Source organism: Neolamprologus multifasciatus, chromosome 16 (genome assembly GCF_963576455.1).
Source record: "Neolamprologus multifasciatus chromosome 16, fNeoMul1.2, whole genome shotgun sequence".
Lineage (NCBI taxonomy): Eukaryota > Metazoa > Chordata > Actinopteri > Cichliformes > Cichlidae > Neolamprologus > Neolamprologus multifasciatus.
In genome coordinates this window covers 8,982,368-9,009,400 of record NC_140454.1, presented here as the reverse complement: position 1 = coordinate 9,009,400, position 27,033 = coordinate 8,982,368, and the positions used below count along the sequence as shown (strand labels likewise).

Genomic DNA, 27,033 nt, shown 5'->3' with positions numbered 1-27,033 from the left:
GTATTTTTCATCTGCTTAGGTGTCCAACTACGAAGTGCAGCAGCCCACATTTGAAAGATCAGTTGTTTCTGTTGTCACGTGTGTTTAAATGCAGTTTATTTTATTACATTTTCCTGCATTTTGGTGATGCATACTAAGTGATTAGACTTTTATCTAGTTTTGTCCGGTTTTGCTGTTTGCTAAATTAGAATTGTTGTGGCTCTGGATTGGCTTGTCTTAAATTTCCAATCCAGCTTAAATGGCCTGTATTTGTATAGCGCTTTACTTAGTCCATAAGGACCCCAAAGCGCTTTACCCTACACTCACTAATCCACCCATTCACATACTGGTGATGGCAGCTACATTGTAGCCACAGCTGCCCTGGGGCGCACTGACAGAGGCAAGGTTGCCAGACACTGGCGCCACTGGGCCCTCTGACCACCACCAGTAAGCAACAAGTGAAGTGAACGGGTGAAGTTTCTTGCCCAAGGACACAACAACCGAACCGGCAACCTTCCGATTACAAGACAAACTGCCAACTCTAAATACTTTTTGGATTGTTGGCCACGCAAAACAATTGGGTAGGTTGGGTGGTTGTACAGTTGACAAAATTCTTGACCTCCCCAAGTCTATTGAATCCTTGCAGCGCAGAGGCAAAAAGCAAACATTTTCTATAAATGGGAATGGTGCAACATCAAATGTTAAACGTGTGACCTTTTTTTTTTTTTTTTAAATTGTTTAATAACCTTGATGGAATCAGTGCTGAGCTTATGTCATCCCAAGGCACAATTTGTCTGTCCGTTATGCACAAGAATTGCTAACCCTCCTTAAGGTTGGACGATTGGACGAATATATCAACCATCGACGATAGGCCGAGCCCTTCGCCGATTGTTTTTACAAGAGTGATTTATTTTTTTTGCCCATGAGTAAGTTTGCTAATAATGTTGGTTGAAGCTAAAAGAAGCAGTCAACGGAAAAAATAATAGCGCTGCTTTAAAACATTTTATTTAAATTTAAAAAACCCACAATGGTGGGGAGGGAAACAAAGAGTAACTGGCTTCTTTTTTACAGGCCGTTCCAGTGTTTATCTTTCTCACACACTCGACCAAACAACAAATACAAAATTAAACAAAAAGGTAAAAATCAAAATGTCTCTTCCAGCAAACATTTAAAAAAAAAACTCTGACGTAAAGTCTTTTGTGCGCATCTCAAATAAATAAATGAATAATCCAAAAAGTAGCTATATTAATACTGAAACAAACAAGAAAAGAAGGTAAAATATTCCCTCCAAACAAACGTATAAATTTTAAATGTGCAAATCAGTTTATATCGCCTGTCGTCATTTACTGGACTGACAAATGCCGGTTGGAAAAATTTTAAATATCGCCTAACCTTAATCCTCCTGCAGTGTTGGTCAGGCTGTGTATGTGAAACACATACACAATAACTACATGGTGGGTCTTCACCCAATTTTTGCTTAAGGTCACATTTGTTGTTTTACTGGCTCTTTTTGTACGTTCACATATATTCAACCTTTTGGTGACCGTATTTACTACTCACCACGTAGTTTTTATACTTCTGAGTGTAAACACTTTCGACTGGTGGTGAATGACATTAGTTTCGTCCTGGATTTGACTGTTTGTCACCCATGCCAACTTCTCAATACACTTTCATTTTCACAATGACAAGCAAAGCTTCTCATTCTTTTTTGTACTTCACACAGTTCGTTAACATGTAAGTCGTGCTGGGTCATCATCTGGGTCAGCTACAGCATTATTGGCACTCTGGTTAAGTATGCTGTTTTGATTGCGTTTGGCTAGCTGCTTGTTTCCTACTACCTATCAACAAGCTCTGTAACCATTTGAGACTGGACGAGCCATTTGCTCGAGTTTTGAAAGCTAAGAGACACGCTTTATCCTGTCTTCCTGTGTTCTCTCCAACCAGTCGAGGCAGATGGCCACTCCTGACCTGGTCCTGCTGTAGATTTCTTCCTGTTAAAAAAAGAGTTTTTCTTCCCCACTGTCACCAAAACGTTTGCTCATAAGCGGTCATATAATTGTTGGGGTTTCCTCTGTTATTTTATCTTATTGTAGGGTCTTTACCTTACAGTGTAAAGGGCCTTGAGGTGATGCTTGATGTGATTTGGCGCTATATCAATAAAATGGAATTGACTTAAATGTTTGTCCATTTTTGCTCAGTAAAGGACTTCAGATGCTTAATGACACAAGTTCTTCTTTTTCAGGTTTTTCATTTCGTAATGCACCAAAATTTAAATGGATCTGAATGTGCAGGCAGGCCATTTTAGCATCTCTTCTATGACAGAGCCATGTTGTTGGGGTTCATGCAGAATGTGGTTTGGCATTGTAAATGGTAAATGGTAAATGGCCTGTATTTGTATAGCGCTTTTACTAGTCCCCCTTAAGGACCCCAAAGCGCTTTACACACCCAGTCATCCACCCATTCACACACACATTCACACACTGGTGGAGGCAAGCTACAGTTGTAGCCACAGCTGCCCTGGGGAGGCTGACAGAAGCGAGGCTGCCATATCGCGCCATCGGCCCTTCTGGCCAACACCAGTAGGCAGTAGGTGAAGTGTCTTGCCCAAGGACACAACGACCGAGACTGTCCAATCGGAAGGTTGCTCGAACCAGCAACCTTCCGATTACAAGGCGAACTCCCAACTCTTGAGCCACGATCGCCACATTGTCTTGCTAAAATAATTAATGTCTCGCCTGAAAGGTGTTTGGGTGGGAACATACAGGTCTGCAAAACCTACATTTACAATTCAGAAGTAAATTCACCTTCCCCTGGTACATTCGCAGATGCTGGTGTAAGCCCACAGAGAACAGCTATGATTTCCAAAAGGAATCTTTAAAAAAAATGTATTGGTTATCGTCACGGACAGTTTTTCACTTTGCTTAGTTATCTTAAATAAACTCAGGCCCACAGAAGATGTGTTTCTGGCTCTGATTTATCCAGTATACTTTTACCTTTAATCATGGATGCAGTAAGTGACGTTCAATGACGGTGGGTTTTTGAGCACATGGTGTAATTTTAAGGTTGGAATTGTTTTCGGTCAATGCTATAGGCCACAGTCGATCAAGTGGTTCACAGCCTTCATTACAGAGTTTGGGTTTTCTTAATATTTCATTGATGTTATATACCGGAGATGATGAAATCCTCAAGTTTTTTTTGTTTGTTTGTTTGCGTTGATGAACCAATTGTGAGATTTTCCACTATTTGTTTTATCAGTAGTACACAAGCAGTCGTACCCCCTTGGTATCAAATTGGAAATAAGGAAACATTTTTCACGGTTTAAACGTTTGATACGTTGTCCTTGTATTGCTTTCAAGTACATTTTGGGTTGTTATATTTTCCAAAGCATCCCAGTTTTTTGGGGATGGGGTTGCACCAGTTTACCACAGTGCACTTCCACTATTATTTCCCCCACACATTCGAATCATTGGGGCAGTTCACCAGTGTAGCGCTATTAAATATGAAGCAACAACAGGAGTAAAGGTTTGATTTGTATTAGCCAGTAACTTGACACAGTTTCCAATATGTTTTAAATCGAAAAAATTAAAGTTCAGTTAGAACTAATGTTTGAAAAACTGTAGCTCTTGAGTACATATTTAGGGTTGAAAGAATTTGAGTAACAAATGGACATGTTTTTCACTGCAGAAGACACAGAGGGGATGAGATTGGTTGGCTGTTGTTGGCTCTGGTACCAAGCAGGTCCACAGCAGTACAGCTCTTCTGCGTGAGGCTGTAATGGAAACGAATGTCAGCAGGGCTTCTCTCGAAACACTGCGGCTAAAGCTGACATAAAAAGCTATGAGGGGAAACTCTTGTGCTGCTGCTTTTTTCGCTCACGCCAGACTATGTAGAACTGGTCTGACATGAATGATGAATGTGTGATCAAAAGTAGAATCTGTATCATTCTGCTTATGATGCCTTTTGCATCTAAAGTAGTCTTCTGCACTCTCTCAGTTCCCTGTCGTTGTGAGTTTTGTGTGGAAAAGAGAAACAATAGAGTTGCTAGTGGGTGTGGTTGGACCAGTGTCACACTGATTCAGTGACTCTTGATGTGCTTAAGCAGAGAAAGCTTGGTTGTAAAATATTACACTGTTCTTTTGTTTTAAAGCTAATGCTATTACTGTTTCAATTAGTTACATAAGGTTTGAGTTATTCTGTAACATGCAGTGACCAGTATGCCCCCTTGGCTGCACTCTCTGACACACTCCCTATCGTAAAGAGGCTTTTACTGCTGGCCGGGGGGGTCATACTCTCATCTTTAACATCACTCTGGGTTGTTTACTGCTAGCTTTGCGTTAGCTGTCTGTGCAGTTGCTTGCAACAGGCTGATGTATTATCAGCAGTTGTTTCTGGCCTGGACATAGTCTGCACTTCCTGTCGCATTCTCAATTTTTCATTGCTTCACTATTTTCCTCCTCCCTGAACACAAACTGAAATCAGCTGTCTACGTTACATGTGCACAGCGAGGAAAAGGCATGCGTGATTTTTTTCTCTCTCTCTCTCTCACTTATTGTGCAGATAACTGAGGAACCTTGTAGCACAAGTAATGACACAACTGTAACTATACTGTGACTACAGTAAGGGAAACTGATCATGTACTTCAGATGTCATCACGCTGCTAGATGAGGACAATCAGCATCAAGGCTCCTCCACCGTGATCACAGTCAGACTTGGTGTGGGTTATAAAATGCTTTAATGAGATGTCATGTATACAAAGTGAAGCAACTCGTAGTGCTGAGTGCCCCTAATGAAGCTCTGGCTCCAGCCTGCTGTGTGATACATGGCAGTAAACAGTGGACTGGCAGCTCCTCTATAGTTTGTGCAGTGGTAAATCTAGATGTCGTGATATGAGAATTCTTCATGCTACTGCCGTGGGATTGATATGTAATGCCTTCTCTTACGTTTCCCGTCAGTATCTCTCTAACACCGTCTGCAGCTATTTGATTATGTGCCTGTGTGAAAAGGTCAATGTAATCGCTTGCGTCAGTGTGTCAGTTGCACGTCAGTCTTTGGTATTTGTGTGTGCTGCAAGCAGTAAGTAGCTATTGTGTCAGTCAGTTTTAACCAGCTTTTATGACAAGTAGAGCTAGCTTAGGGAAAAAAGAAAAGAAAAACTGTTTTGCATTCACATACCCTGCTTCACATTTTTCTTTAGTGTAAAAGCACTAAAATTCCCTCTGCAGTTAGTGAGGTTAATGCTTTTACGAGATATTCACAGAGCTTAATTAGAACACTTTAATGTATGTACTTTACTGACTTGGACAAGGCCCATATGCATATTTTGTCACAGTCAGCCCCCAGCTGTTGTATTACTATCTTTCTCTTCAGCATTGTGCCTTGGTATTAGTCATCATAGTCTATATAGTCATATCTCTGTCTTCACTCTGCTGCGCCCCTACATGGATCCCTGCTGAATCACTGGCTTAGTCTTATTGTCTTGATGTGAGCGATACCAGCCTGTCAGTTTGGACGGGCATGATGAGATGATAAAGCTGCCTGTTTGCACTGATAGTATGTGTTTCAGTGCCATTCACTGAATTACAGCCTTTTTTATATACTGTCCACACATTTCAGCAATTTTGCACAGAGCGAAATCATTGCCTAAAAACTGTATTTTATAATGCTAAATCAAGTGGTTAGTACTTTTCTACTCTACCTGAGCACTTTATACAATATGCCTTATTCACCCATTCACACCAACATAAGTACATAGTACTTTCTGTCTAACATCCACACACATCCAATGCATAGGAGAGCAACTTGGGGTTAGCATATTTGATTTGACATGGAATCAAAGCACCAACCTTCCAGTTGAGCTACAACTACCCCCCCCAGAGTAGGTGTTACTGACACTGTGCTGGTGAGCAGCATGTTTGTCAGTGGACGCATTTAAATTCAAGGCTTGTTGTTTTTTGGCCTTGTATAATGTGTATATCTGTATAACGCTGTTTAAGTGTAACACAGTTACCCAGACCGCTCAAACTGAAACAACAAATCGAACTCACTTCCTCCTGCTTGCTGTTTCACCTATTTGTAGTCTCATGTAAAATGTCTCACAGTAAAGGCGGAGAATTTCCTGGAACTGAAAGATAAGTTGAGATCTTTACTCGCAGTAAGTTTCAGGTATATATTAAACATGCATGCTGCTGTAGTTTAACAGTTTACAAGTAAAGCTTAACAATCAAATCCACGTCAATACTAACCAGTCAGATAAAAGTCATTGATCACATTGGTCCTTTATTTTTATTTAAGAATGTTAAATGTTACCTCCAGCTTCTCATTTGTCAGGATTTACCACTTTTTTGTCTCATAGTATTGTTTTGGTATTAATGTGTGAATAACAAAACTGTATGTCTCAAAACCAACACGAGGAGGTCGCAGCCACCACAGACATCTGATTAAAATAGACAAGTCAAGCTCATCACTCTAAAATGGCTCCATCTATTTAACTGCAGGATGTTGACTTGTAATCAGCTGCATCAGCACAGACTTGCTATGATGAAGTTATCAACACAGAAACAAATTAACTGCAGTTACCCGTGATCAATAAACTTGGTGATTTTACTGAGTTGTAGTTCACTTTTAAATGTGACACATGAATTACAAATAACTAGTTTGTTATGTGATGCAGTAACTATGGGACGGTTGATGTTGACAAATGTTGTTTTGACTGAGTTACAGCCCCTTTAAGATTCAAATTCCCCAGCTGTAATGTCTTGTTTTTGCCTTCGACTGTGATTCCTTCTGTTTTAAAAATGAGTTCAAGGCTGATTGTGAGGTCAGACTGGAGCTTTTTTTCAAGTTTGACAGTTTTTTCTTTTTTTTAATGAATTGATGGAGTTTTTGTCGCCAGTGCCTCCGAGCTAAAAAAAAAAAAAAAAAAACTAAAAATACACGCACGTAATGTTATTTAATTGCATTAATTATCTTTACTTTCATGTGACTAATGAGTTTAGTTCTCTAGAAATCTGCCTCTGATACACAAATTTGAGCAGACATGCTTTCAGTGAGAACAGCCTCACAGCTGCTACTCCAAACACTAATTCTGATCACAATTTAATGCATTTAATGGGAAGCCTGTGAACTGTAGCTCTGAACAAAACCTGGTTTACATGCTTCCTAAATAGTCACTTGTTGGGTTAAATGCTGGTATTTGTATAGACAACCAGAAAATGTTCACCTATACATGAAAGAGTCAATTTTCTCCAGTCGTGTTGCTGCATTACATAATAGACATAAAAATAAACATCCTCTACTACGAGAGCTTAAAATGAGCACTGCTGTGATGATGTGTGGCGTTTCACGTGGCGTTCTGTTGGGTAATTCCTAATGTCAGCTTCACTTTGCTTTAGGCAGCTGTTGTCAGCTAGTTCCCCTGCACTAAAACTACTTAGTCATCACTTTTAAATGGAACATCTGTTAATATTTGAATCTAAAATTAAACCAGATTATTAATCCCTGGATTGAAAGAGCAAAACCCGTGGACTAAACTAGTCAAGTCATTATTGTTGAAAAGACAAAGCAAAAATCAGTTTTTGTCTTTGTAAAGTTTTATTTGTCAGATTTCAAAACGGATACATTTCAGATTTTGAAATACTTTGATTATACAATACTAAAGCTAGCACAATATCACACTATACATATAGAGGGGGAACATTAATGGAAAATTAATTTACTCTCCCCTCAGCTGCCCTTCACAACTGCAATTACAACAGGCTTAATGTGCTTTAGAGTTGATTACTCTGCAGCAAAAAGGAGCCATCATTCAAGCCCAGCTGTGCAGCACCAAACATTTTTTCACAGATTTAGGAAGACAGCAGTTGTACAGGATAACTTTGAGATGGCTTCAGGACGTGCATCGTGTTGTAAAATCATCCTCCAGATATGGTCGCGCATCTTGTTGTAACCTTGCTGATCTCTTCCACCAATTCGGAGACGGGGGTCTTCCTGCCAAGTAGACGGCAGGCATAATGTGTGCTGGACAGACTTGGTGAAATCTTCTTCAGTTTTAAGTTCAGTGTCCTGCACAATGTTTTAAATTTCAGTCGATTTCAGATTTAGTTTCATTACACAACAGTAAAACAAAAACAATATCACACTATAGAAGGGGAACTTTGTACATCTAAATAGGCATTAGTCGAAACAAATTTTCCACTCTGCTCAGTTGTCCTTCGCAACTGCAATTACAACAAGCTTGATGTGCTTTAAAGCTGACGGCTCTGCAGCAGCAGTGGGGTTTGGATCCATCTCCTTGAAGAAGCCATCGTCAAGGCCCAGCCGGGCAGCAGCAACTTGGTTGGGTTTCTGAGAGCGGCGTTTGTCCAGGATTTCGTGTAAGATGGTTTTAGGACATGCATCATGCTGTGAAATCATCCCCCAGATCTGAAGTTTGATGACACGTCCCGGCTGTGGTCGATCGTCTTGCTGTGGAACTTCTGTGCTATCGTCCCAAATCTCCCCAGACTCGATCCTCTGGAGAACTCGTTGTAATCTTGCGTCACTGTTGAGCTCTTCCGTCATTTGGGAGAAGGGAGTTTTTCTCCCAAGGAGTCGTCGAGCGTGGCGTACACTGGAGAGGCTCAGCGAAACTCCCAGTTCTTCCTCAATTTTTAGCTGAATGTCTTGCGCAGTCATCTTGTCATTGCTTTTTGTTATCTCATCAATGGCAGCCAAGATATTGCTGTAAAATATTAATAAGAAACAAGAAAACATCAGACAAACAGAAAAGCAAAAGTTATTTTCTGCAGGCTACCAGTCAGTAATTCAGTCCTTTGATTACTTACCGAGTTTCGCGGCAAGGTTGTCTCTCCTTGTAGTGAACCCTTGCAGTTCTCACTGAAACTTTAATGCCCAGGCTGGCAAGATATTGCTTGAACTCGTGTACTTGTCTCATTGCCCTCATGAGATGAGTCTCCTGGGATTCCTCCTTGCTGATTTGTGCCATGTCTGCTGTAGTACAGTATGTTGCGATCAGAAGCTTGGTAAATAACAGGAGCTTATCTGCTCTCATTTATATAGTTCAACTGGGTGGGTTCCAGTAAACTTCTGAAATACCCCATACTTGACCTGACCAATAGGAGTTCATTTACAATCTCTGTTCAGCAGAAAAGTAGTCAATCATGTAAATTGTGGTCCTTAACGTGGACGACGATGGGAGGTGTTAAAATGGCACGCCCACCAGGCCAAAGCCCCAATCAACTTCAATCAACGACTGACCCTTGATTAGGTATCACTGTGATCCGATATGTATGTGAAAGAAACTGCTGTAACTGACAGAAGCTGCGGTTTCAATGGGTCCCAGGAGCAATCTCTGAAGGTCCTATATTATCACAGCAGTGTCTATACACAGTGAGCCAACAGCTAATGGTCACATGATTACTAACAATACTTATACAGAAATATTACATGTGAACTAAAATACATGGGCTTGTTTGGTACAAAAAAAAAACAAAAAACTGCCCGACGAGGCATTGATGGACATGTTTATTCAGACTCTGGATGTCAACAAGACTGCAACTGCTTTCAAAACATTATTCATGTGTTTTATTGTAATATTTTTTACTGATTTTCTTAAATCTTTGAATCTGACATGTGCCCTCCATAAAATAATTAATAAAGACTAACACTAAATCTAATAAAACTAAACTGAAACAAGAAAGCTCCCTCTGGACACTAACTGAAGCCAAACTGAATTTACAGTTAAAAGTCAAAAATGAAATGAAAAAAAAAAACTAATTATAAAATATTAAACTATAATAACTCTTGAAACTCTTGACACTTGAAACCAAGGACCAGCTGGACATCTAAAGTTGAGCCTTGCAATGAAGCAGTCCAAAATCCACACGGTGTTCTGAGCGGTGTTATGACTCTGACATGTATTAAATTGTCCTCCTTTTAGTCTTGGACCCTTAAAAGTCTAAGAATTTAGGAGGGCCCTAAAAGTATTGACTTTTTACCTTTTTTAAATCTGTTTAGAGAACTTTTGAGAAGTTTTTAATCCTGTCACTGAGAAAAATTCTAGCATACAGAAGCATAATACAACTGTCATTAGAGCCAGCTATTTTTGGAACAGGCCAGACTCTTATCCACGCTCCAAGCTATACCAGCGGGAAAATCACGATAAACTGACCTGCAAGTGATTTAACTTGCTTATCTTATTGAATATAAGCGTTGAGTTAGCAGCTAAATTGGTAAATTTATATCAAGTTATCACATTTGCCTGGTTCTCTTTTTTTAATTCCTAGAACTTCCTCACAGTTCAGTTAACTCCCTGAGGCTGTTTTCATCAGAGTTACAGAGATACATTACATAACTTACAGCATGGCTATTCAACTACAAAGTTAGTTGGGCCAGATTTTCAAACCGAGGAATTTATCTGGGCCAGATATTTTTTTTTGCAGCCAGTAAGCAGCAGATCATGATCAATTTCAAACCCACACAACTGTATTGAAAAACAAGTCATTTTTTTATTCCTTTTCCCCTGTAAATCTGGTGACCTCTCACAAATGCACACCAAAGGGTCCATTTAAAAAAAAAAAGGGAGCTACAACTAAACTATTTTTTGCACATTTGAAATAATAATAATAATAACAAAAACATTTTGATAATTCCCTTTCAAATTAAAATAAATATTTCGCTGACCACTCACTTTTCCTGCCATGAATGGAGCCCCATCCGTCACTAGTATACAGACACACATATCCAGACCATTTTCCTCAAAAAGAGCTGAAATCTTCTCAAATATTATTTCGCCAGCTGTGTGTCCCTCTAACGGTAGTAAGCGAGCAATTTCCCATCCAAAAAACGGACATATACGCACAACTGTGCATTATCAGTTCTGTCTGTGATCTCCTGCTATAAACATTACATCAGTTTTCTTCAGGTCATCTAACAGCATTTCAAACTCGTCTGACGCCAGAACTTCAACTCTACGAATATTTGAACTGTCCTACAGGGGTACGTTTTTAATAGCAGATGTCACACTTACTTTAATTTTTTCATCACTTTTCACCGCATCCACCACGCATGCAGTATTTCACTGTTTCAGAATCTGTGAAAGCCTTTTCTTCTTCGCCAAGAAGCAAACACGAAGGGAAGATGCTGCAGCTCTCTTGGGCTGTACAGGATCCTCACCGTGGCAGTACAACTCCGGTTGTAAGATTATTAAACTCGGTAAAATGAATAAGTATTTGTCAGTCCAGGCAGGGTTAAACCGACAGTTTTCATTGTCAATTTTGCGCTTTTGGAGAGAGAAAGACATGCTGTTGTCGCATCATATATTACGATGACTGTTTAATATGTTTACATCACGGTGCATTGTGGGTTAAATATTGCTAGGCTACTAGGAATGTTGCATTCACAGTCTACACTACGCTGTAGGAATTTTTAATTTTTTTTTTTAATTAATTAATTTTTTGCGTTTTCTCTGTGTTTCTGCCAGGACCACAGGCAGGGCCACTCGCAGGTTGCTTCTGGGCCGCATTTGGCCCGCGGGCCGCCATTTGAATAGGCTTGACTTACAGCATATGGCTAAACCTCTATGCTTGGTCTGGTGAGGGAGTTAACTCAGACCAAACCTGTTAGTCAGTCTGATGATTTAGTTTTATTAAGTCAGGCTTAGTGGACTGCTGGGATCACGAGGGAAGCTTGCCAGCCACACTCCTTTATGGTTAGTAAATGAACGGCAACTGCAAGATATTATATCGCAGATCTACATTCGGTCAGTCAGCTTTTTCTATAAAGGCTTGCCATCTGTGGAACACACTTCCAACCGATATCAAACTGATTACAGACATTAGATCCTTTACATTGAAGGATCAAGTGTGGTTAAAGGGAAACCAAAGTTGTAGTCATTTTATCTGATGATTTTAATTTTATTTTAAATTATTGTCTATCAATTGTAATTGTATTTATGATGTAATTTGGTTTTATGAAAATGTATGTTTTATTGTAATATATATTTATTTAGATTGTAAGCCCAACAAGGGACAATTCAAATTCAAATGATATGTGGTATTAAAAAGGCACCTTGTGTTAGAACAGTGAGGTAAAAATGCAGCTTTGACATTGTCCCACAGTAGTATTAAACTTCTGTTATCAGTATCTAACAGTGACTCTGAGCCCCTGTCTTCAGCTCATTAGATGTACTGCTGAGATGTATGCCCTTTACAGGGGACACAAACAAAATAGAGCATACACATGCTGTGCTTCGGCAACAAAACTGTGCTTGTTGAATATGGAACAGTGTGAACGTGCCACAGCTTTCCATGCATAAAAGTCACTGAATTCATCGCAAACCTCTTGTTCATAAATCACCATGATGGCTGTGTATTCATCTTCCCACTTGCTTCACCACACACCTCCACCAGTGACAGCAGCACAAGCGCGCTTGTATGTCTATTTTTGTGGATCTGTGTGTTTGTTTTTGGCCTCTCTCACTGCTACAGATTGTGTGCATGCAAATGCACCGCAAACAGCAAGGCAGAATGAGTTTATCTGCGTCAGCTTTGAAAGCAGAAGTTGAGAGATGAAGAGAGAAGCCAGCACAAGATTGAAGGTGAACTTTTGTGTTGTGGGACTGTTTATATATCTGGTGTCTGTGCTATACAGCCAGCTGTTCTGAAGTAAAGTCATGCTGAATGTTGAATCTGCAAAGCATATCCAGGCTCTGTGTTGAGCCGTATGAGGAAACCATAAACACAGCAACACTTTGATGTAAACCTGAGGAAAGAGAGTGTGGTGCTGACACAGACCTATACCTTAGTTTGCAGCAATAGTATTTCTTCATTCTCCAGGTGTGCTAAGGTGAGATCTGCAGTCAGATCATCTGAATGTAAGGAACAGGAAGTGTTCCCTCTGTAAATTTGATAGTGTCCATGTCTTGCATATAACATTGTGTGTCTGCAAAAAAAAAATTGCACAAACTTCACGCTTCAAGCCTTCTAGTTAAATTTGTGCTCGTCACATTAGAGCTTACTCAGCTGTGCACTGCGGTCAGACTCTGTTTGTGCTTGTCCCTTGTTGAGCTTCTGGTGGTCTGTGATAGGTCAGTTTTTCTTACTGTGTTGTAAGTCTCAAATGTATACCTGTGAGTAATATCTGCAGAAAGAAAGCAGCATGTTGGACAATCTTGAAAGTAAAGATGAGTCTGTTCAGGATACAAAATATAGGAACAGTGAATGTGTCTTTAAATGTTGCTGCGCTATTATCTGCATGTAAGTCTATCCATTAGATTAAATGCAGTCATTCAGTCAAGTGTTTAGTACGTAGTCGGCAACACACATCTGACAAAAGCATGTGTAATATCGCTAGACCCACATTAAAGCTGTTTTTACTGAAGCTCTGGCAAAAAGTGATAAAGGATGGTGCTGCACGGAGACACCAAATATCAATATTTTACTAAGTAAATAAAATATTCTGGGAATACTATAAACAACAGCACAAACACCACAATGCTAAGATAGCTTTAGGTGAGCAAACTTCTATTAAATCAGCTCAACTGAAGTTTGTCCAACACTGGATACACTGATTGTGAATGAATTATTGTGATTAGAGCAGGGCAAAAATATTTATCACAATATATATTTGAAAATTTGTGATAACGATATCCTCAGCATAACCACGTATAATATCCACAAAACTTAAAAAGAGGTTATACACACAGAATACGGTAATATTATGTTGAAGCACAGTACGTATCACTCCGCGAGGCTCCTGCCTACGATAGCCGTAATGCTCCGACAATCCATCAAGTGGTGCAGCTTTGTAGCTTAGCAAAGTCGTACTAAAACATTTGACAGATTTTTGAGTGCCGTGTACATAAAATCATTTCGAAGTCAGTAAACACAACCAGAATTCATACATAAGGCACACGGGATTATAAGGGGCACTGTCGATTTTCAGAAAAATCAAAAGATTGATTTTAAATGTGCCGTATTTTCCAAACAACACAGTAATAACGACGCCCCACTAGCATGCTTTACCAAAAATAGTGCTTTGTTCTGTATCTGAGGGACGAAAGCTAAACCAGTTCCACACCACTGAAGTTGCAGCATTTTTACAAACCAATTCTGGTTCATCTTTTTCATTCAACGATCCACTTTCGGCCTTCCCATTCTCCGTTGCCGCCATGCTTTTTCTGCCATGTGCGTATGAAAACAAAAACACTGCGCATGCGCGTTTTACCCATATTCTATCGTGATATTTCATTTTCTTATCGTTGCCCAACATTATACCGGTATTACCGTGAACGGTATAATATGGCCCAGCCCTTATTGTGATAATATGATGATATATATTGTTTATTGGGGTTTTCTGGTCATTTGCACCTCGACTCTTAATGCAGCAAAACTAGAGGCAGCGATGGCTGCTACTTTTCAAAGGACAGGTTTGTATTTCCTGCTATGGCATCATACCATTTATATATTCAAGGCAATCACTAATACTTTAAATGTTTTATTATTCTGATTATTATTATTACATTTATACATCTTAAAATGTCAGTGACACACAGTTTTGTAAATATCTCAGCTTACTGGTTGCTAGTTTCAGCCTGTTTACTGTGCTGTCTGTCACTGTGCTTACATGTTAGACCCCATTCTCGGCTTTGTTTGGGGTGGCTTTGATTAAATGCCACTTTCTACATATGAATGGGGAAGTGTGATGGATAGGAGACTCATTTCCCCACTGACTGCTTGTCAGTGACTTGAATGTCAGCTGTTTTTACAAGGTAAAACGGTCGTTCTCCTCTCAGACCTCTTCGTGGTACACTTGGAGGACTATTAGCAGCGTCATTAGTGCTGTTTGTGTGATGATGGGTGGAGTGAATGGCTTTTTTAATGGCTTTCAATGGGCCTTGAGGTGTCGACCATGAAACTCAGTCATTGCAGTTTCACAGTTGAGCACAAACGTGCACACTAATATGCATGGCACGTGCACTGCTGCTTTTAATGTGTCTGTGTATGATGGCAAAATAACACCTCTGAGTAGCTCAGTGCTTGTCAGGTTTTCTTATGAATTTGCAGCTACATTTGTTTGTTTGTCTAATCTATACAGAGATGACTTTAGTTTCCCCTACCCCGTGAAACGTGCTGGGAGATCAGTTAAATCAACCAGTCCATATATATGTATAAAAACAACGCTGGTTTCCTTCAACTTCAACAAAGTGGGAATCAGTCCAATATTGTGTAGTCAACCAGGAATAAGATATTTTTCTCTTTCCCCTGTCCCTTCGTCCTGTCACATGTATAGACTCAAATTGAGTAACAGCAGAAATTAAAAATTAGTGCGACAATAAAACAATTGCAGGCTGCTGCTAGTTTGCAAAGTTCTCCTTATGTTAAGCCTTACAGCTGATTAAAATGTAAGGAACATCAAGTGTTGTATTGATGGCAGTAGGCCTACATAGGAGCTGCTTCATTTGAACTTTGACTGTTTCATGCAATTCCTGTATGAGGTGCGCATTCGAAAACCTAAAGACTTGCAAAAAAAACCCTTAAATAAAACAAACCCCTGCAATCTTTACTACACAACTTTTCAGACATTAGCAGCAGAACACCTCCTGAAGCTGCTGGCAGTAATGCACTTTTGTGTCCGAGTGCATGTTGCATGAGCCCAACAAAAGGCATAAGAAACCACAGTCCTCAGCAGCAGCAGAGGAAAACCACAGGAAATAATACAATGTCTGAGGAGACCCACAAACGATGCACACACCCTGTAACTTGTGTAAACAGAAAGTGTATACAGATGCAAAACACGCAGAGGTCTTTTGTTGATACTCCCTAATGCAAACCTCTGGCGTTTCTAATGAAGCTGAATGATTGGGAGAGTGATGTGAATAACATTGGCAATCAGTGAGCTGCCACAGGTTAATGGGGGTAAGTAAGTGTGACTTCATTTATTTCAGCTGCCCTGCTTGCTAATATATTTCAACTGTTAATTGATAACAAACACAAACGAATGCACAGGAAAATAAAAATAACCTCCAGCCATAATATTACACCAGACCACAAGTCCCGACCATCATGTTACGTCATCATGGAATGTGTTTTATTTTTTTAGGTTGGCTAAAGGTTACCAGTTTACACGTCTGCCATACGACTTCTGTCCCATATAGCCTGCAATAATTGCTCATTTTTTCTAACTATATAGTCTGCGAGCCACTACAGCTAATGTGGCTATCATGTAATTGCTACTAGTTAAACGGCTAATGTTAGTGTGTGTGCCTTAAAGGTAGTTGAAATGGGAAATCTCTTAAAATTCAATGTTGTGAATGTCCCAAGTATGAGTGACAAAACAGGAATACGTAAGGCTGGGTGGTACTGTTAGTAACGCGCTGAGTGCATCTTTTATGCAAAAATTCAAAATCTTACCAAGTACATTTGTATAATTTGTAGTCGAAAAAAATCTTATGACACTTAAAATAAGACACAATCAGCTACAGAGTAACATTTCAGTGAGATATTTGAACTTGTTTTAGACAATGCATCTTGGATATGGAGAATTTTCATTTGTTCCATTGGCACATTTTTTCACCTACTAAAAGATATTTTTGCTTGAAATAAGTGAAAAAAAAATCTGCCAATTGAGCAAGTGAAAATTCTCCAGATCCAAGATGCGCTGTCCTAAAAGTTCATCTATCTCACTGAAATGTTAAGATTTTGAATTTTTGCAGTGTGAAGGCCTTCCTCAACACAACACTTTTAACCTAACAAGAACAAGAATTCCTGTTCATGCTATAGTAAAACCGCAATGGGTTGTTTTGCTTTTGTTTTCTGCTACTTCTCTGTCTGTTTCCCCTTATAGAGTTTAAGAGATGTGAAAGACTCCAGTTAGCACTGATGTGTCAAGGAGCCCTTGCCTTTGCAAGCTTAAATAAGATTTAAGTGTGAGGTGTCCAGTTATAAAGTAGAAGAAAGTATTTAACAATTCAAAAGCGATATCTCAGCAGGTGTAGTCACCAGTTACATGAAAATTTCACTTATTTTCCAGCTAGCAAAAAGCTCCAAAAATGGCCGGCAGCTGAACTTAGCACATCTCCACTTGTTATTTTCCTCTTCTTCCAACCACCCCCGACTCACTGTGAATTCCTTCTCTCCTGGCTATGTTTCTTTGGCGTTGATTTATTTACTTATTTATTTTTTTCCTCTGGCCTGTGCCTGTCTGTCTGTCTGTGAGTGAGTATTTGGGGGAGAGCACACTGGAGGGTATCTGATACTCTCTGCTGCCTGCTTCAGTCTGAATAGCTACTGCGGCCCCTGGGGGCCAGGGGATACACATCTGCAGGAGCCACACTTCACAGAACATTGTCTTCTTGAAAGTTCCCTCAACACACTCTCACACAACGTCAGCACAAACAATAGTGCACACTCTAAACCCTCAGAATCAATGGACACACAAATAGTGAAAAAGATTTTTCACACACAGGCATCAAACACTGATCCCTTGTTGTTGCACACGAGGACCTCACTACGGACATTTTCATGCATACACGAGTGCAACACCATGATATCACGTCACGGCATGTGAATCAGAAAGAGAGAAGAGTGATTTTACCACTATTAAGTCATTTGTATTTGTAATTATTTGTAATTAATTTGTACTTTCAGTTTACACCTGAAAGGATATTTCTTTGTTGCAATGAAATACTATCTACTTTACTACCTTTAAAACCTTTATTTGATTCATTTGATTTATTATATATATTTTTTTATTATATAATATACCTCAAAAATAAACTATGAAAAATATCTGAGTCTTTCTGTTTTGACTGTTAAGTCTGTTTTATTTATAGTCAGTAGCACAGTTAAACAGCAGAAGCTGACCTGGCCTGTGCTTTAGAGACGGGCACATTTACATTCCAGGTCTCCAAAAAAAAGCCTTTTTCACAATACATGAAAAGCTTAACGGTGGGTTTTGCTGTATTAACTAATTATTATTAGTTAATTTTTATGGAAAGTGAAAATCACAGTGATCATTAAAATGTGTTCAGAATTAGCAAATTATTATCATAAGTCATGACACGCTGCTCTCCCCTATATAAGCTTTACTTAGTATTAGATCAATTCCAAAGTTTGTGGTATCAAACAGAAATAAGTAAAAGGCAAATAACAAAACTGCTGTATTTACATAATGTAAACAGTTATTGACGTCAAAGTTAAAGAAACCTGAAACATCAGAATAGATAATAGAGCAGACAAATGAAATGCGTGGAGAGGAATACAGCAGTGGCCTCCAGAAGGACAAAGCAATACAACTGTGGGTAGGAGCTTTAAGGTTTGAGATGAATCTCAGATATAGAAATAGTAGCAACAACAGAAAAATAAGGAGTTGATTCAAAAGTAAAAACCTACTTTTAGCTTCAGTATTTCTGTATGGATTTTCCTTTTTAAAAAAAAAAAAAAAAAAAAAAAATGTTTTCATGACCGTAGAACAGTCAGAGGTGTTTGTCAAGAATTTAAAAACTAAGCTGTATTTCGGGTTTAGAAGTGTTGTTTCTAAGCTCTTGACTGACTAATCTTAGATGTTTCTTGTCTTCTTTTTTTGCAGTCAGCCTCAATAAGTTGAGAAAACCATGATTCCTAATGGTCCTCTAAAACACAAAGATTTAAACGTCCAGAATGTTTGAGCAGAAATCTTGCTTAGATGCACCTGGGCTGGTAAACTCCAGGGGCAGACGAGCACAAATCTATTTGTTGTTACCTTAAATTCACATTTAAAAAAGCAATTTCCCTAAACACAAGACATCAAAGTTTTCCCGAAACTGAATTAACACTGAATTGTCAGAGCCTCGCTGCGCGTGCCGAACTGTTGCCTGGTGACTTTTTCTTTTTTTATGTCGTAATCAATGCAGTTCCACCATACACTGATATAGAAGATGGTAGCAGTTTTACCAGGATGCAGAGATATAAGTGTCAGACAATTAAAAATTTCTCGGAGGAAGTCCCACGCTCGCTCAGTCCTCAAGTGAAACCTACACTATTGTCTACCAACTGCAAGGTCGGTGGTTTGATCCCCATGTGTCGACACATGCCGTCCTAGTGTAGGTTTCACTTAAGGATTGAGCGAGCGTGGGACTTCCTCTGAGAAATTTTTAATTGTCTGACACTTATATCTCTGCATCCTGGTAAAATTCTACCGACTCTTCCTCCAAGAAACACATATTTTACCCCTAATGTATTTATCTGAGTGAGTGTGTGAACGTTAGCTATAAATATAAGCACTGTGTGATTGTGTGGTATGTTGAATGGGACTGAGAAAATGCTGTGAGTACATAGAAACAGACAGCACACAAAGTGATGCAGAACATACACATATTTATTGCATGATATAAAAATAACTTTCCAACAGTAGCGAAATGTAAGTAGGACCAGAGTGCGAATGTGTAGAAGCGGTTACAGAGAGAGAGGGAGAGAAAGAATGCAGCTGGAGGCACAGAGTACTTTAACTTCAATATACTGAGACTTCATTTCAAATAAACACAAGTAAGGATATCACAAAGCAAAGGAGTGTAATTCACAGAGCTTCACAAACAACAGTAACACCACAACCAAAGTATCCATATTCAACTGAAAGCTACTTTAGGCTTCTCCATTGTCACAGGTAATTTGGAATTTCTTTAGTTTATTCCTCAGGTTCAACTAATGTGTGTGTGTATGTTTAAAGTCTTAACTTTTTAAAAACCTTTCTACATTTTAAGTTTTCAGGGACTGACTGTCTGACATGTTCTTGGTGCTCTGTTATCTTAGTGCAGTCCTGCAGTCTCACAGCCGAGCAATGGCTGAAGCACAGCAGGACAGAGCACGTGTGGCCAGTGGCGAGTGCTGATATTAAAAGATCACTGCACAGAGGACATTGAGCTTTAACGGTTAACGTTTGGTCAGCGCGTGTCTGATATGCTGATTTCTTTGTGAAGTAATAAGATACTATCAGACATAACGAGGACATCATTTCAATGAAAACTTGGATTAAAGCTGCACGAGAGAGAAATTTAGACTGTGAATACAGTCCTGGTGTATTTGGTAGAAACTGACTGTGTTACTCAAACTGACCAAGAACTTCTTGCTTTGAGTTGTAGTAATGTTACAGACTTGTGAAAAGGGAAGTGTTGTGCCACTACCTTTCTCCTACTCACTGCTCGAGTTTTTTCATGAGCTGCTTTGTAAGTAGAAACTTTAGTCCGTTTGCTTTCCCATGCAGTCAAAAGATGAGTATTATTAACTATATAACACTTGCATGCCTGCACTCCACAGTGCCAGAAACTGCGGTTTCCTCCTTCTGCTGTTCGGACTTCGGAGTGGCACTTCCTGTACCTGACCAGAACATCTGCAGTGTTGTGGAGTTTTTCTGGTTCCACCTTAAAATGTTGAGGGTTTCATTGCGGAATGTCCTGTCCAGCACAAAGTACATGATGGGGTCAGTTGAGCTTCTCAGTGCAGCAAGAAGAAACAGGCAGTTCTTCAGCTAGAGAAGGACAAGAAAACCATCATCATGTCAGATTTCCACATACTGTGGGACATTTTTACTTTCAATCTGTATATGAAAAGCAGTCACCTCGATAATGCCGGAGAATGGGTGGCAGCTGGAAGTTTCTTTGGTGGGGGAACATTGAAGGGGAGTTTCATGGACCAGAGAAATGAAGATGGGTTTGAAGATATGGTGTGGCAGCAGGCAAACAGAAAGAATGACCTGTGTGGAGTTGGTTTTTTAAAATTTAATGAAATATGTGAAGTATATTGGAAATTTAAACAATAACATTATTTTAAAGTATAAAATTACTCATAGCCACCTGGATGACCACAATGTTTCGGAACACCCTCCTCAGCAGTCTCTGGGAGGTTGTGACTGGTGTGTTGCGACGTGAGCGCCGGATATGCCTCAGCACCGTGACGTAGGACAGCAGCACCAGCAGGTACAAAACAAAGAAGAAGGCTGTAATGACCACAGTGGCAGTTTGAGACAGACTGCCTCCGAGCTCCACAGCAGGGCTGTAGCACACCTTTCCACGTCCTGATTTGTCATTTTTGGTGGTTTGGTTCATAGCCTCGTGCACTGCGTAATAAACAGTCACTGGCACTATGCTCCCCACTGCCATTAGCCACACCGTGATGCACACGACGTTGGCGAAGGACACTTTTTTGAGGCTAGCGAAGAAGGCGTGTGGCAGCAGGGTGGTGCAGGCGCTGGGCCTCGAGGCGTGGGTGTTCTGGATTAGGGACGCAAAGCGGCTGAGGGCCACCCAAGTGAGCATCATTAAGCTTATATAGATGTTAACGTGGAGCACCGGGGTAATGCCGTGCAGGACGAGCTGACACAGGACATCATTCAGACCCCAGACCAAGCCTTCGGCATAGTAGGCTGCGAGGAAGGGCGTGGTGATGGACAACAACACATTGGATATACTCAGGTGGCACAGATACATGTGGGTGGGGGATAAGCTGGAGATGCACCGCAGGAACACCCAGAGAGCGAGTGCATTCCCTGGGAGGGCGGTGAGGAAGAGGAGCGCATAGACGCAGGGAAGGAAATATAACGTTGCAGCAGTCGGGCAGAGGGAGAAGTTACAGGTGGTGGACGAAGTGTTTTCTGATGGAAACGTGCCCTCCATTTGATCTAGAACACAGACGTTAGTAAGTTGGCTTTTAAATCTTGTTGACATCAAGGCTTCCTGAACTGTCACATTTTTATTTACTTATTTTTTTAGCAAAATCAGACTTGACCATTACTTCAGAATGTCTATGAGGAACTTTGAGTCTATTCAGTGACAAAGCTACAAAATCAGCAGCTCAGATAGTCAGATGTTATAAATATAGACTTGACCAGAAACCCTTCTTAACCGTACACCGTAACCTGACGTGCAACTGAACGTCAGGTGGGCATAGCCCGCAACCACTCTGAAGGCTGCATGGAAGGCTGCAGCACAGGGTTAAAAAGAGTTTAAGGTTTCCAGCTGAGAGCATAACTCAGGCACAGCATGTGTCCGAGTGTGAGAGGTGTGGGATCATGACAGTTCATGATATCTTAATAACCCACTGCAGGCTAACATGTTATTGTTTTAGTGTTTTTCTGGGTGAGAAGCTAACCTCTTATGTGTTATGTGCATGGCTTGTCAGTGCACTGGTGTCTGTGGGTGCAGAACTCCTCAAACCAACATGTACTTTCTTTAGTTGCATAGTTTAACTTACTTAATCTTTGACATTTTGTTACAGTTCTGCTGTGCATAGATGTAGATGTAGCAAATATTATACAAATTAAAACTAAAACATGCAAATTAATATTAAATAACATTTTTTTTTTTAAAAAAAACAAACACTCCATTTTCAAAAACTTTGAATTTTCCATCAATTATTTTACAGTTCAGGCTTTAAAGGGTTAACCTGAGCTCTGCAAGCCGTCTAACTAAATTTGTCGTCTTATATCAGAGTTGTATGCTTAGAGAATGGGCAATACTGAAGTGTCAGGCTTGTAAAATAGACACATTTGAATGCATGTTTTACAGGGATGACTGGAGAAACTGATATGCTCCTGTGTAAAACACCATAAAGTATTTAAAGAAGTTTATTAAGTAGGTCCCAGAGATGACAGTTTCCTGTAGGTTTAACATTTGATCGGTGAGGAGATGATGATGCTCTCCAGTCTTAACTTAAATGTCCAGCACTTCTCAGTACAAGTTGTTGGAAAAGCAGCAAAATTGTCAGCAATATTTTCTTTCTTTCTTTCAAAGTGATAAAATGGAACATTTAACAAATTAAGTGCACTTAACTAACACAACATTGCACAGAGATGCGTTTGGCTTCATGATACAGATACATACCAATAACAGGTCCTCTGAGATGTTTCAATAAAAGGCCACAGGCATCAGATGGCACTGCCCCATGTGAAGTATTCTGAGAGTAGAGTAGAAACTGTGGTTTTAACAGCAGGCATGACACGCTGCTTCTCTGCAGTGTCTTCTTGTCGAAGTGGCGCTTTACTGTAAATGGCAAGTTGTCGGTGGGGTGTGGTATTTTCGTAACTAGAATACTATGTTTTGTCTAGCAGGCTTCCTCATTTCGTTTCAGGGTATGCTGTGTATGACTTGAAAATAAAGAGCAGTTGTGTGTTGCATGTTAAGTGTTCAAATCAGTGATTCAATTTGATATTCACTTTTAAATAAAAATAAATACTTTTCTCTCATTCGAATTAGTTTCCATCTTTCTGCTTATTTACTCATCCGTTCATCTTTTCTGCACACAATGTTTGGCTTGGGTTGCAAAAATGTCTAAACACTGTCCCTTTTCTGCCTTGGGGTGGCGCTGTTGTTCTAGATGAGAAGCAGAAAGAGTTATTTGGTTCTTGAGTCCCTACACACACTTCCCTTCCATAATAAGGGACACGCTGCATGATAAACATTGATTAGCACAGGACTATTTATATCCTACTTTATTTAGAAAAGCACAATTTGGCACATTAACATAAGCTTCATAAAATAAATCACACCAAGATACAGAACAAACTTTGAAAACAGACTCCTGTAAATGTCAGAGCTTTTCTTGATACGTAAAGAAGTGGTATTTATCAGTGAAGCCCCATGCTTTCACCTCAGTAGGCGTTTCTCTGTTTTTTTTTTCTAATGCTGTTATAACTATCATAAAGTTCAGGCTTTGATCAAATCTGCAAAGTTCCCGTCACCTTTCCTTCACTTTGTCTTCAGCGTGTTTTGTTAGTGACAAAAAGGTCATCTGCAGGGTCACACACACGTTTATATTTAAACAGTATGTGACAAATGCTTTGATAAATGCAGTGAGGGGAAAAGAGTATTGACTTGTTATCATGTTTCTATCTGTGCAATTGTGGTTTGTGTCTCTCGTTTATCAGTGCTTATACGAGATTAATGCAGCATATGGGCGTGAAAGGAACTGCACAGTCCCCGATTAAGTTCACAGTTTCACTCGAGCGGTGTAGTATCAAAACATCAGCTTATGCAAAAAAAGCATTAAAGTCCAAGTGGTTCTGCCTTTGATGGACTTAAGTATTTTTATTTTTGCTTTTCAACTGTCACATCTGGCAAAGTCAAACACCCCTAGCTACGTGTGTGTGTGTGTGTGTGTGTGTGTATGTGTGTGTGTGTGTGTGTGTGTGTGTGTGTGCGTGTGTGTGTGGTGAGGGGTTGCCCTACTACTTTGCCCTGCATCAAACTATTTGGATTCAAACATCAAAACGATGCTGATGATGAAAACTCAAAATGTCTCATGCCACACAAGTACATTCAAGTTTCTCTATAATAAGAAAGGACATATTTTTTAATTTGCAGGATTACTCGTAACATTACGGACGGATTTACATGAAAAAAGTTTCCAGAGGTGGGTCTCAGGAATTTTGGGGGATTCTTTACCATCGAAGACAACACATCTACAAACCCAGTTACAGAAGTAAAGATCCACACTGGTACAGAAAACAAAACCCACAGTAACTTGCGGGACCACCAGCTTCAGTGTTCCTTGTCACTGCGTGTCCAAGTTTCTGGTGCAGATAGATATTCCTCTGTCGTTCCAAGTCTTATATATTGAGGCCCATCATGACACAAATGTTTAATCACAGGACTAATCATAGGCCCTACAGTGTAACAGAGCCAGTACTTTTCCTCTGCATAAAATAATGTGAAGTCGTCCTAAACCTTTTCAAAATAAGCCTTAGTTCAAAGGTTTTTCTTAGGTAAGCACAGGCAAGAGCAGCAGCTGCCCTGTCACGCTCCTCTTCTTCTGCTGGCTTCTGTCATATTTACATGTTGTTTACATTAGTAGAGTTATCGCTCTGCTGTGTGGGGATTTATAAACCGCTTTCTATCTTTGTATTACTAATTAGACTGGTGTTTGGGTGTTCTCTGTCAGTCCTCCCACTTCTACTATCCATCTCAGCAGTGGAGCTGCTCCCACTGATGCCTGTAACATCTCTTAAGCAGATCACGTTGTTCACCAAGCGCAGCACCTCCTTCCTCACTGAAGAGGATAACAGGAAGTACATGACAGGGTCCAGGCAGCTGTTGAGGGCAGAAAACAGCAGAGCCACCTCGTTGGTTTTGTCAGCGACACACATCCAGAAACACGAAGTGTCTGTGATCTGCGTTTTTATGTAAAACACTCTGACCACGTGATAGGGCACGAAACAGATGCAGAAGAGAAAGAGGATGAAGAAGGACTTCTTGGCGGTTCGAGTGTAGCGAGTGGAGTTGGGCAGATCTGGATTTGCTTGTGATGTCCTCAGCAGCTTGAGTGCAATCTTCCCGTAGGACATCATGAGAGAGATGAAGACTAACCAAAAAAGAACCACCATACACATGTTGATGTAAGCCTTCCACTTTGTCTCATCCAGCTTCTTGTAGTGGAAACACCTGGACACAGGGAATACATTTTGTCACACAAGTTGGCCACTTCAGATCTTTGACTTTAACAGTAAGGTAAAAAAAAAAGAAGATTTAAAGGTTTTACCAACCTGCCCACATGAGGAGAGTCATTCTTTGATAACACCATCACTGAAATGATACAAGTGGACACAATCCAGACGATGGCACACAGGGCGAAGCTGAGCTTTGTGGAGCAGAGTTTGCGCTGCATTCCTACACTTTGGTGGATCTTAAAGTAGCGATCCACACTGATCAGCCCTAACAGAGTGATGCTAATGTACATGTTCATGTAGAAGAGGTGTCCCACTACTTTACACAGGGTGGGATCCAGATTCCATTTGTCACCTTGGCTGTGATAGAGTATCCTGAATGGCAGACAGACCACCAGCAGCAGGTCTGCAAATGCAATGTTAATGAGAAACACTCGAACAGAGTTCTTCTTGGAGTGGACGCAGAAGAAAACCCACAGAGCCACCAGGTTCCCGACTAGACCCAGGATGAAGATTATAGAGTAGCTCACTGCCAGCGGGACCTGCAGTGTGTCGTCATCTCCACACGGCTCAAGGGTTACGTTTGTTGTTTGGTTCTTACACGAGAAGTTTTTTGCCATGGTGTCGTTTTTCAGGGGATTGACAGTCCTGCAAACAGATAAGGGGCACCCATGGAATAATTTGCATTTTGGGAAAGGGCTGTCATACGTACAGGTTTGTGGGTGTGAGCATTAATCTGCCCTGCAAAACATAATCTAACCATCATAACCTCAGGAACTGGAAAGCCCTAGAAACATGTGAATAACCTGTTCAGGATTTCTTTGGTATCTTTTGCACATTACCGCAGCCAAGCAGTTTTAAAATGATGTCTATGAGCTCAGTCAGTTTACTTCAAGAGAAGTATATCAAAAGATCAGTAAATGAAATAGCAGTAAAAGGAAACCGCTTACTCTCCTCACAGCTCAGCGCAATTGTGTCGCACACAGTGTAAAAAAAAAAACAAGGAACTTTTCAAAACACTCACCTAGTTATTGGAGTTCATTAAAAAAGAAGTATGCGTTCCTTTCTTTGTGTAAAGGGCTGTGTGAACGGTGAGGATCAGTTCCAACCTCACACACATACACACTTAGTCTTTTTGTCTTCCTCTGAGGTACTCCAGGATATCCCTGTAAGTTGAACATGCGGGAAAAATCCAAATTTGCCGCTCTGAAAAAATGGAAAAAGTTCCTTGTGTCATCTCATGTTCGATTTTCTCCTGTAGTCCAACTCGCGTCGAGCAAATACTATCATCGTCACAGAATAGTGCTGTGTAGACTCAGCTTCAGTTTTTTCTTTTTTTTCTTTTTGGCTTCCCTAACTGTCCTATCTCACTTTCAAGATAAGCGCCTGTCCACAGCTGTGCAGTCAGAAATGCTGAAGTGCAGAATGTTGCACAGAGGAAATTTCATACTGTGGTCAGCCCTCCTCTTTTCTTCCGAGCACCATACAGAAGCAGAGAGAGAGAGAGAGAGCCTTCTGATTATGCACATGAGGGGAAATACTCACAGGGCATGCTTCACTTGTGTACAGTATGCTTTCCACCTTGGACTCTGGCTATTGGAGGAATCAGTGTGTTCAACTGTGGTAATTCCCCCCCCCCCCTTTTTT

General features: G+C 40.2%; 3 protein-coding genes across 19 annotated transcripts in view; 1 reads left to right on the top strand and 2 right to left on the bottom strand.

Moving 5' to 3' along the window:
• Positions 1-27,033, top strand: part of caska (calcium/calmodulin-dependent serine protein kinase a) — a 156,882-nt gene that overhangs the window by 74,453 nt on the left and 55,396 nt on the right. The gene's annotated exons all lie outside the window — the stretch shown is intronic.
• gpr82 (G protein-coupled receptor 82) lies at positions 19,146-22,710 on the bottom strand. The gene is made up of 3 exons (XM_085135023.1): positions 20,804-22,710; positions 20,569-20,703; positions 19,146-20,478 (listed from the first exon to the last, which is right to left on the bottom strand). The coding sequence occupies exons 1-3, from the start codon at positions 21,671-21,673 to the stop codon at positions 20,236-20,238; spliced, it is 1,248 nt and encodes a 415-aa protein (XP_084991149.1). The 5' UTR covers positions 21,674-22,710; the 3' UTR covers positions 19,146-20,235.
• gpr34b (G protein-coupled receptor 34b) lies at positions 22,820-27,014 on the bottom strand. The gene is made up of 3 exons (XM_085135025.1): positions 26,411-27,014; positions 25,486-26,034; positions 22,820-25,384 (listed from the first exon to the last, which is right to left on the bottom strand). The coding sequence occupies exons 2-3, from the start codon at positions 26,004-26,006 to the stop codon at positions 24,823-24,825; spliced, it is 1,083 nt and encodes a 360-aa protein (XP_084991151.1). The 5' UTR covers positions 26,007-26,034; positions 26,411-27,014; the 3' UTR covers positions 22,820-24,822.

Bases quoted from the DNA above. Each gene is read 5' to 3' on its own strand.
- gpr34b (XM_085135025.1), bottom strand. From the start codon at position 26,006: ATGGCAAAAAACTTCTCGTGTAAGAACCAAACAACAAACGTAACCCTT. The intron at 25,385-25,485 runs GTTGGTAAAACC...CCCTGTGTCCAG, and splicing joins GACTCTCCTCATGTGGGCAG to GTGTTTCCACTACAAGAAGC.
- gpr82 (XM_085135023.1), bottom strand. From the start codon at position 21,673: ATGTCAACAAGATTTAAAAGCCAACTTACTAACGTCTGTGTTCTAGAT. The intron at 20,704-20,803 runs GTGGCTATGAGT...AACTCCACACAG, and splicing joins GAAACATTGTGGTCATCCAG to GTCATTCTTTCTGTTTGCCT. The intron at 20,479-20,568 runs GTGACTGCTTTT...GTCCTTCTCTAG, and splicing joins CATTCTCCGGCATTATCGAG to CTGAAGAACTGCCTGTTTCT.